General features: G+C 32.9%; 1 protein-coding gene across 1 annotated transcript in view; it reads left to right on the forward strand.

The window, feature by feature from the left end:
* LOC149785285 (phosphatidylserine synthase 2-like) overlaps window positions 1-10,269 on the forward strand; it is an 81,086-nt gene extending 70,817 nt beyond the window's left edge. The window contains exon 12 of the mRNA XM_089979160.1: window positions 551-10,269. Coding sequence (XP_089835286.1) covers window positions 551-881 — 331 coding nt within the window. The 3' untranslated portion in view covers window positions 882-10,269. The remainder of the gene's footprint in view (window positions 1-550) is intronic.
* Window positions 10,270-12,204: the final 1,935 nt, after the last annotated feature.

Genomic DNA, 12,204 nt, shown 5'->3' on the forward strand with positions numbered 1-12,204 from the left:
AAGCTCACTTGGACTGAAAGAAATTAAACAGTTTATGCACAATAACTCAGGTTCTCCAAAATGTACAGTTTTAAAACATTTGGGACAACTTACATTTAAGTCAAGTGTCCTTTCAATTTCAGGCTCAAAAGGTCAAGGTCAGGGTCACTTGTGCTCCTCATAGATAAATGGGGTTTGTCAGAATAACTTCTTTAAAATTCCTTCACTATTTTTTGTGTATGACTTGCACTTAGGGTGATGCAGAAACTGATATACTTTGGTCTTAAAGTCAGAGGTCATGTTAAGACTAAAAAGGAATTGGTTTTTTTATGTTACGTCTGTATTGGTAAGAGCGTACATAGAGTACTATTAAACACAAGGTGAATGTATAATATGCCATTCACAGTACTCCTTTGTGACTAATTGTATTTGAAGTTTAAGAAACACACATTTCTTTATGCCAGTATACAGTATATGATTTTTGCCTTTATCAGTATTCTAAGGTTTGTAGTCACAAATGTTGATTGCCATAATTGTCATTTATGAGGATGAATTATCATTTTCATTTCAGGAATTGTAAGAAGTTTGGACGCCAGGCATGGTTACTTGCTGCCATTATCATCACAGAGTTACTAATAATTGCCAAGTTTGATTGGGAAACAGTCACAAAACCCCTGCCTCCATCGATCACAATCTTCTGGGCATGTGGATTCCTTTTGCTATGTGTCTACACCGTTTGGAAATTCTACATTAAAAAGGATGTCAAAAATGACATTGAGTTGCTTGAAGAAAAGCAGAATACCCAGCAAGAATCTGTCTCAACTGAAGCCGAAAGGCCTAAAAATTATGCTAAAAATGTTAAAAGTTTTCCCAGATCCCGTTTCAAGACTGAAATAAATTAGTTCAACACTGTTATATTTGCTAATGTATAACACGTGTGTTTGGCTTCGGTTTATGTGTTTGGCATTTGTTTAAGTATAAAGATTATTGAATTGGTCATCAAAACTAGTCAACCATCAATTTTAATTGTTTGGAAATGTTATTTTTACCTTTTTTGCTTTTATTTTCATCTTTTCATATTTTGTAACAGCGAAGTTGCATGATATCTTGTGAAATGGAATGTTTTGCTGACACATTTATCATCTGCCGTTTTGTTAGCACTTTACTATCTTGTTCATATATTTTATTTTACCTGCCAGATTTTGTTTCAAAATGTTACACGGTTCAAGAAAATACAGCTTACGTTGTTATATTCCATTATAAGAATCATCATCCATTGCTTAGTTGTTTGGCTTTCTGACCAGTCATATATTATTTTGATTAATTGTCACACTACTAACAAAGATCCAAGTGAAAACATAGACCCATAGTGCTGGCAGATCAGGAGCCATGTTGCTTGTTACAATATATGTTCACTTATATGCTGGTCCAACTGCAAGTACCATAGATCCAGAATTGCCATTGCATAATGTACCAGGAGATCAGGGTCTGTGTTGTTTGTTCTACTGATTACTCCTAACAAACTGCATAGACCCAAATGTGATGTCACATAATGCAAATGTAGGTCTGGGTCTGTGCAATTTTCAGTTGGATCTGGCTAGGTTCATCATACACATGTATATATGGTATTGAGATAAAGCCATCACAGAAATAATGTTTTTGCTCAGATTATTTTTCTAGTTATATTTGTCAATACACTCTGATTGAATCATTAGATAAATATGGCTTTTTTTAGAGCCTTTGTGCATTTTGCATGCATTTGGCTTGCATCTTGTGCACAATTCTCACAGGATGGATATATATGTATTCTGCAATTTTCAGATGCCATTTAAATGCCAGTTTTACCATACAAGAAGAGTTGGTAGCAATATATTTAGGTGCTCATGTGCTGTTCTTTCATGACCTCAGTGTATCCTTGATATTTACTTCCCAATTGCTTGGCAATATATAGCCTGTAATTTGTTAAAAGTGCTGTTAGATGCAAGAGAAACAAAGTCAAACCTTTTTTTTTATTTCCATTCTTCATGTAAGATTTATGGATATACATCTTAAGTATATTTTTCACATTTGCTTCATTTATTTGTAATGCATCATCCCAAATATTTACAACTGTTTTATACCTGAAAAAGATATAGAATATCATGGAATACAAAGTCAAGAAGATAGTATGTTTTGTCAAGATATATTTTCCATAGAATTTAAGTTTCCATGCAACTCAGAAAGCTCTCTATGACATTTTATATTTGAGCTTTAGGGTTTTGTTACAAAATTAAATTATTTCATTCCTTAGTTAATTGCATAGTACCCATACAATTTTGTTAATTATGGGATAAAATGGCATTTACTGTATGTTTTATGTATATATTTTGACCCATTAATATCTGTTATTCCGTATGGTTTATTAACCTACAGTCTCAGATTTTATTTGGTTGAGCATCAGTCTTGTAATCCACGGCTCACAGGTTTAGTACCCACCCAAGCTATCCCGAGTCTGCCGCCTTGGTGTGTCCTTTTGAAAGGTACTTATCTCCCTTTCCTCAGCATGATATAGGATATAGCCAATGCGCTAAAGGTGCTAGTAAAAACAAAAAAGGTATAGCTAACCATAACTTAATGCGATAGTTGCATTCCTAGGAGTGATCACATGACTTGAAACCACTGAACTCAAAATTTATGGTTTCACTGCCTTTAATTTTCATTAAAAACTGTAATTCAATCAGTCAAATACAATTCATTTTGATGGTTTACAAATCATTTTTTGTTTGTTTTACATATACAGTTTCATTATTTTTGTAGTCTTTTATAAAAATTAAATTAAAAATTCATATGAAAACACGTAAATCATAATCACATAAATCAGTGGATACCTGTGAATACTTTTATTCTTAAACAAGTTTTGCACATTAAAAAAAATATAATTTATTGAAGATACAAATTGGGCTATGTACATGTTTGTTTGTTAAATATGCAGTGATATTTTTAGCTAACGAGACCATTCGGCCCTCATATTGGGTGAGTGGTCCATTTTCTATCTTCAGTAATGTAGCATTCAGAAAAGAAAGTAGTTTGAAAATTTTAGCAACGTTTGGAAAAAGTGATTGGGCTGATTATCTTTTGATACTGCTTTTTTTTATAAAAGCAGTTGCCATAGTTGACCTATAATGTAGGATCCACATGACTGAATTCATTTTAACTGCATGTTATACATTTGCAAATTGACACTGGCTTCAGGAATTTTTCTGCATATATGTTGCATGAAATCTAGAGACATACAGGTAAGACTGTTTGATGTAAATTTATGTAATCTTAGCATTGTTCATTTTCCAAAACCATTTATATGTTTCTTTTACTTTTTTGTCAGTTGCAGAGACATTAAGTAAGCTAGACTGTTTTTCTGCTTATTCTTTATTTGATTGGATAGTTTGCCCCACTATTTAGTTTCTATAGCAACGATAGATCCACCTTGGATAGTTTTTATTACAACTGGAAATTAACCTGCCACATATGTGTTTGAGCCCAAAACACTTGCCATACTACTGCATTTGCCTTTTAGGGTAATGAATGTCATGTGAGTGCTGTTAGCCCTCTTGGGCCTCTTGTTTATGGTCTTGCTTCCATCGATGCATTGTCCATGGTCAGCAATTTCTGTTTGTGACTGCTTATGAAAATACACTTGCTCCTTATTGTATGGTAATATTGTCATGGTAATTTCTCCAAGAAACTTCTTATGATATCTAATTGATCCTATATGAAATGGTGATGATCTTACATCCAATATGGCCACCATGATGGTTTTCTTGAAAATCTTGTTATAGCTACATCTCTTGAATCAATGGTTGTATTGACATATCTTCTGTAATTATTGAAGCCAGAATTAAATATAAAATTTCAAGATATCATTGAACAGACACAGTTGCAGGAGACATGTCTCTGTCAGCCAAGGAAATGATCTCTCTGTATCAGAAACCTGACATTGTTTTAGTGGGACAGTGTTGTAAAGTATTACATTATATTGTCAGTCAATGAAAGATCATTTTTCCAACATTTTGGAAAACATTATGCTTGTAAAAGTGGCCCTTTTGCATAAAGGAGATAATCACAACCCATCAGATTAATGTGATCGTTCTTGGCTGCCATGTCTGCATTTGACATTCACCAAAACTGGCTTATGGAGAAAAGTGTGACTTTATGTTCATGCATTTTTGCTTTCCTAATCAATGTAAGGCATATTGTTGGCAGACCTTTACTTACCAATCAGTGCAAGGCATACCTTTACTTACCAATCAGTGCAAGGCAGACCTTTACTTACCAATCAGTGCAAGGCATACCTTTACTTACCAATCAATGCAAGGCAGACCTTTACTTACCACTCAGTGCAAGGCATACCTTTACTTACCAATCAATGCAAGGCATACCTTTACTATCCAATCAGTGCAACACATACCTTTGCTTACCAATCAATGCAAGGCATACCTTTACTTACCAGTCAGTGCAAGGCATACCTTTACTTACCAATCATTGCAAGGTATACCTTTACTTACCAATCAGTGCAAGGCATATCTTTACTTACCAATAAATGCAATGCAAACGCTGTTCCAATGTAAGGTAGACCCTTATTTTACCAATGAATGCAAGGCATACCTTTACTTTACCAGTCATTGCAAAGCAAACACTATACCAGTATATGCCAGGCAAACACTTACTATACCAGTCAATGTAAGGCAAACTCTTACTTTACCATACTCCATGCCGATTGGTCAGAAATGGTTTTGTCACTTATTACCATGCTAGCAGATCCATTTTTCTTGTGAAGGCATAATGAGATTTATTTCCATGATTTACTTGTGGGTTTTTTGCCAGACAACTTGAAAATTACTGATACTGAGGACTTATGATAGGATTGTGATAAAAAATGTTTGAGTAAACAACCAATATATTTCACTCACTGGAATGAAAATCGGGTTGTCTTGAGCCAGTATTCATGTCAAATCTAGACAGAGTTAAGGATTGGAATGAAAATCAACTAGTCTTAAGTCTTTATTGATAAAAAAGCTGGACAGTAAGTGTATATGCTTGTTAAATTGTGAAGCTCCTGTGAACATGCATATGCTTATATATCATCAAATGCATCAAAATATAAAGTTTCAGTGTTTGCTCTTACCAGTCATATTTTAAGACATGTAATGTAAAGATGACTGATAAAAAAAAGGAAAGACAGCTAGAATGTGAAGTAAGAGAACAAGTAAATAATAAAGATAAGAAGTTAGCTTATCAATGAATAACAAAGTATTTGTCATCAGAAAAAATATTACTTCTCAGAAGTTAATTACTTTGTTCACACACACACACACACGTGTGTATGTGTTTGCTACAAAGAATACTGGAAGGTCCATGTGTACTTGTTTTTCATATATATGCACATATTATCAATATTTAAGAGTATCCATAGCTAGACCCTCCAGATGCAAATATAAACTTCATTTTAATATTTCACAAAGAAAGCCACATTAATGTAATAGAATTGTATATTTGGAAATACTGAATTGTGACTTTCATAAGAACAACAAAAATCATGGCATATAAGAAAAATACACAACATCATAACATTCTAAGCACTTCCATTAGGTTGTTTCCTAGGGTGCCAATATAATTATATTATTTGTAATCTTCCAGTGTATTTAATTACTGTTATAAAGCTAATTGGATATGCCAATTCTGCTGTCTTACATTCTGAGCAAAACTGCATGAATTGCTCTTACATAATTTTTATATTTCTGGAGATGTGTTAAATTTGTTGTGTTGATAGATTTATTGTAAAAGACTATTGTAACTATTTTCATTAAAAATGTATATTTTGATATGTTTCGTACAGTGTAGTGTTAAAAATATGATGGTAGCTGTTGTAGATATTAATTATTATATGTGCCTTGTCATATTTTGTAATAATCTTTAATATAATCAGTATGATAAAATAAATAGAAGTATTATTAATATTATTAAATAAATGGAAGTATTATTAATATTGTAATAATGTGTAAAAACTTACATTAGAATAACCTGTTTTGAATGACTGCCCCTTCTGCCAAAAACATATTGGTCTCTCAAAGTAGGTGGTCTCTCATGACAGGTCATAGCACTATATAATTAGTCAATTGGTACATTGAAAAATTGATCTCTCAAGGCATTTGTTCTCTTAAAGCAGTGGTTTTTTAAGACAGGTTTTTGTATGTAACATAAAAATGTCCTTTCCCCAGTATCAAGTATTATTAAAATTGTTATACATTTTAGTGTGCATCTTTGCTTTGTAATCACATATCCTAAGCAAATGTTATCCATGTGTTCCAAATTTCTTTGTCAATATACATTCCCTTTGCACAGGAATGTCAGAATGTCAGATTTTTACATGTCCGTTCAGAGTTTTATTTTCTATGACATAGTATCTTAAATATTTGACACATTTCCTTTACAAATTACAGCAGTCATTTCCAGTGACTCTACATTCACATCAAATCATTTCATTTTTCATGTAAATCTTGATATAAAAAGCGAGAGATGTGAAGTTACCTAATGTGTCAAATGAGGTGTGGAAAATAGAAATTTCAAAAGACCTGATTGGCTTTTGACTTTTGTAGCTGATGAAAGACTACTTGAAACAGTCATCTCTCATAAAGAACACACTGTCAGCACCATCTGAGGTTGTTATGGAGCTAGTATGTAAGTGCATAGTATCCAGACTCTTACAATGGAGGGATTTGTTAAATAAATAAATGACCAAAAGTAAAGAATTAAAAAAGAAATCATTTTCAAGATTAAGTTAAGCAGAGGGGAACCTTGATATCAAACATATTTGACCAGAAGATGCAAAAGATAGTTTTTATGTTATATAAAGAAGAAAATGAAGTTAATATTCGAAGTCTTAGATTTCCAGACTAATAAGCAAAACAATGAATGGGGTCCTGATTGAAGTTAATACTCAGTTCATGCTATGTGGTAGTTCATTTTTGTTAGCATGGTGGGACAAAGGTATCATTTTTGTCTCATCTGTGTTAGCTAAGTGGGACAAATATGTCAATTTTGTCTCACCTGTGTTAGCATGGTGTGGCAAAGATATGATTTTTGTCTCATCTGTGCTAGCTAGGTGGGGCAGAGGTATCATTTTTGTCTCAACTGTGTTAGCTAGGTGGGTCAAAGGTATAATTTTACTGGCAGTGACAGCAGCAGCATCAGTAATTCTTAAAGTATGCATTAAAGACTTTACAATTTAGATACAAGAATAGTAAGTTCTCACATAGATGTTGGTGAGAAACCAGTCTGAAAAACGTGTGGTTTTGATCTCATCTGTTCAAGACCATATCTTGCCATATCATTAAGGAAAACTATCTTGGCAATAAAATACATCATGGTATTTAAAGAAATTACCAGAATGTTAATGTCAGAAAAGTGTATTTCAAAATGTAATCACTAGACCCTGACCCTGTTGTACACTTATTTTGGAATTTTTGATAAAGTGCAAAGTGCAGTAGCATATCCTGTGACACTTGGAATTATGTTTTGATAAAGTACAGAGTGCAGTATCATACCTTTCCATATCTTTTATAGCTATCCAGTGACCATAGTTACCCCTGTAAAGGGTGATCTCAACTGGCTTCAGTGTAGATCCAGATATACCATTGCATGCAAGTTTAAAAGACTATCATTAAATATCACATGATTCAACAGATGCCGATGCAGGATGCATGTCTCAATCAGTCACGCAAACTGTCCTTGTTGGTGCAAAACATGACATCACCTTGTCAACAAAAGTGTATTACATCACCTAATCACTTGAGTTAAACACATTACTTTTCCAAAATTGGGAAAGCCTCATTCTGGCATTAAAAGAAAATTAATTGTTCTCCACATTATGTGATGGCAGATCTGGGTCTGTGTTATATGCATTCTGATTCATACATAAGTATGTTCATGGTGCCATTTTATTGAAAAAATAAAAACTGCATAACATTTATATTTCAGAAAAGCACATAATGGAAGACATTTTACTGGATCTTAAACATCAGTTCAAGTTATCTCTTGGGTTTAAGCCATGTTCAGGGCATTGAAATTAAACTGTTTATAGTGAGATTATATTCGATATTGGAAAGAAAAACTCCTAAGTAGGACATATTTGAAATTATTTGTTTTCTATGTAGGTGTCCCACTCTGTACTTGTCATACCGTGAAACAATTCCAGTTAGATGAAGTTATGTCATTAAAATTGTAAATGGTGAATAGATTTGTCTGTGATCTGTTGGAATGTTTGTTAGTTGATTAACACCTGCTGAATATGGCCAAGAAATCACTTGAGTCTCACTTGTTAGAACTTTTCACAACATGGAAATATTATACAAACAGCAGTGATGTCATACCATTAATGGTCCCCAGATCATATTATACTGAGCTTTAATATGAAGTCTGCTTCACTTAAATCAGAATTTTCTAATGTAGTGTATCTTCTGTATTACTGACATCAATTTTACATGTATCTTGGATATGAACTGAGTCATGATTATTTTTAGTTCACTTGGCAAAAAGGTGGTATGGCAGTGCCTCTGTCAACAATTGCTTGTTATCACTCTGGAGTCCATATTTTTGATCTGATTTTGACCAGAAATTGGAATTAGGGTTTACATCTTCAAAATCTTGGACATTCCATTGATATTAATGAGTTAATCTTAAATCAGATTGGCTGAGCTTTTTACCACTGTGGAGTCCTTATTTCTCATCCAGTTTTGATAAAACTTGTATTATAGGCATATATCAACAAGATCTTGGATGCATTTGAAAATTAGTAGATCCATTCATATTAACGGACGAGATCTTGTTTCTGATTGGATGACCTTGTTAGCATTTATGGGAGCCATATTTGATTTTGATAAAACTGGGATCACTTAAAAGTTTGATAATGAGCAAGATCTACATATGTTAATAAGTTACCACTCTAGAGACTATTTCTGAGTTGAGTTTGCTCAAACTTAGTAAATAGACTTCTATTATCAAAAGCTTGGTTGAGTACAACCATGGGTAAGATCCATGCAGTGATCTTGCATCTGATTGACTGAGCATCTTAATAACTGAGACAGTATTTCTAACCTGATTTTGATCAAACCTAGGTATTAGTTTATGTCATCAAGGTGTTGGGATGAAATTTACTATGAGTTAGACCTATGCATATTAATGAAGTTATCTTCCTTCTGATTGGTGGCATGTATTACACAGTAGACTATTTTTTTATAACATTTCAGTTAGAATTAATTCTTGTCAGGATGTTTGATGAATATGATTTAAGCAAGACTGGTGCATATTTATGAGGTAATCTTGTATCTGAATGGCTGGTTTTATTAGCACTCTGGAGACCAAATTCCAAACAGATTGAGCTATAGCTTGGTAAGTAAGCTTATATCATCATGATCTTAGGTTTGATAATAAGTGAAAACTGCAGATAATAATTTTGGTATGATTTGCTAGGAGTATTACTTCTCAAGAGACTATATTTCTCATCCAGTTTTGATCAAACTTGGTATGTAGGTTGGATAAGTTCAGTTATGAGTGAGATCTTTGTTTATTGTGCTTTATCTTTGGAAGGAATTTTTTTATCTGACTATAGTAAATTAGGTAAATTCAACAACAAGGGTGGGAGATAGTTTATATAGGATTTTTCCTATGCTATGCTTGCTCTTTAGGTAAGTCATACATTTTGTTGTAGGCAAGGATGCCTTATACTGGCTATACTATCTGCTTGCTTATCGGTTATATGTAAAACCACATTATAAGGGTTTTAAAATAAACCAGAAACTACAGCTATGTGACATACTAAGAAGTAAATAAATACATAAATATATAAATGATGAAAGAAAAAAAATTCACCTAGTGAAATGGACTCTGTGCTCGTATCCATTTAAAATCAGTACTATGCTATACTAAGGTGCCTTATGGCGAGGTACCAGTTTGTTTTGTCAACATATATTTCATTGATTTTGTTTCGTTCTTTCATAATGATATATGATGTTTACACTGCTTAAATCCTTGAACCATGCAGCCAATAATTAACAGATAAAAAAATCAAACTTTGGTATGTATTTTTTATGTATTTGTTTATTGTATCCAAGTTTATGTATTGCAGATGTAATTATGAACTCACAAATTACATAGATGTTTGTATGTTATATGTTACTCTAACTTGCTTTATTGCATAGTGAATGATTTTATTATGAGGCACATGCCTCATATATTGAAATAAATAATCAAAGATTACTCATGAGTAGTTGTGATCTATTTTAGTGATCTATTTTATTTGTGGTTTCTGCTTCTCAAGATATGGTAGCACCCTGCCTGTCTATTTGTCTGTCTGTCTCTTTGTCCATATATACCTGGTAGTAACCAACATAGCTCATATCTTAATGCCATTTGTTAAATAATTTTGTTATTACATTATGATGTTCCGTTGGAGGGTTTTGCAGATTTTCATACAAAATGTTCAAAAATCAGAGTTGTACGTCAGCTATGGCTGATGCTACCATTGCTTTCTAATCCATTACTATATTTAAAAAAAGGAAAACACTTTAAATAGATTCTTGTAAGAAATCTCTGAATAGAACTTGATCTAAAGCTATGATGCAATGCAAAGAACATTTTTAGTAGTTTTGCATTTATATTCGACAAATAAAATTGCTACTTTATGACAACCATTTTTAGCTGCGCTGTTCAAATAATTGCTATTATAAACTTCTCAAAAACCATGGAACCAATTTTGACTAAATTTACCAGACAACATCTTGGCATGAATAGCTTTTAAATATTTACAAATGATACTGATACACTATCATATATGGCCAACATTACTAAACAAAAAGTCGAAAAAACTTCTCATCATGAAGCACTGGACAGAATTCGATCAAATTTAACAAAAATCATCCTGGCAGAAGACCTTTCAAAGTTTCTGCATATACATGTAATGCTGATTGAACATCAAATATGGCCACCATTTCCAAACTAAAGGGGGCCTGTAGTGGCCAAGTGGTCGAAAGTGCTCACCGTTATGGATCACTGCCATCTCGCCTCTGTCTGCGTGGGTTCAAGTCTCGGATTCGGCCAATGAGGTCATATGGGAAAGCTTGCTAGTAGTTTCTCATGGGTCAGTGGTTCTTTCCAGGGTTTTCCCGGATTCTTCCTCCACCATTTATACTGGCCACCATGTATAGCCTGTCTTGTGCTGAAAAATGGCTTTAAACCCTACATCATCAACAACAACAACCAAAACTAAAACCTGTCCATAAACAGTTGCTGTTTTCAGTGTTTTTTTCAGAACCCACCAAACCATTTTCAACCAAACTTGGCACAATACATCCTGGCATAAAGGCCTTTCAATTTTATACAAATGGTGCAAATTCACTATAATATGGCTGATGTTACTATAAATAGAAATACCTTTAAATTTCTCATCCAAAACCACCAAAACAGAATTTGATCATATTTGGCAGAAAACCTCCTGGTATGAAGATCTTTCAAATCTATATAAACAGAGTGGATCCACCATTAAATAATGGTCACTGTTATTAAAAATAGAAACACCTTTAAATGACTTCTTTAAAACTGCTGAATAGAATTTGAAACAAATCATCTGGACTTTTCAAACTGTACAAATAATACCAGTTAATCATAAAATATGGCCACCATTAGTAAAAGTTATTTATAAAAAAAATGACATCTCTAAAGCTGCATTAAAGAATTTGACCAAATCTGATGGAAAGCATCGTAACCTGAATTTCAAACTTACAAATGATGCCAGTCTACTATCAAATGCGTCTTTTTAATAAAAATATACAAAATCTTATAGTGATGACTCGTTAAAATAATGAACAGATTTTCACCAAATTGGATACATATCATGTTTTATAGATAGGGTTCATATTTATGCAAATGATGCTAATCTGCCATCATAATATGGCAACCATAAAAAAAATTAAAAACCTTTAAACTCTTCAGAATTTTACAAATGATGCCAGTCTGCTATCAGATGTGGCCAGTTTTAATAAAAGTATAAATCTAATCATGGCAACTCTTTAAAAAAAAACATTCAACAGAATTTCACCAAATTTGATGCAATGTGCTGATCTGCCAGCAAAATATAGCTACCATTAAAATTAAATGAAAACCTTTGAACGACTTATCTAACATGCTGAGCAGATT

This window comes from Sinohyriopsis cumingii, chromosome 13 (genome assembly GCF_028554795.1).
Source record: "Sinohyriopsis cumingii isolate HCF-2022 chromosome 13, ASM2855479v2, whole genome shotgun sequence".
NCBI lineage: Eukaryota > Metazoa > Mollusca > Bivalvia > Unionida > Unionidae > Sinohyriopsis > Sinohyriopsis cumingii.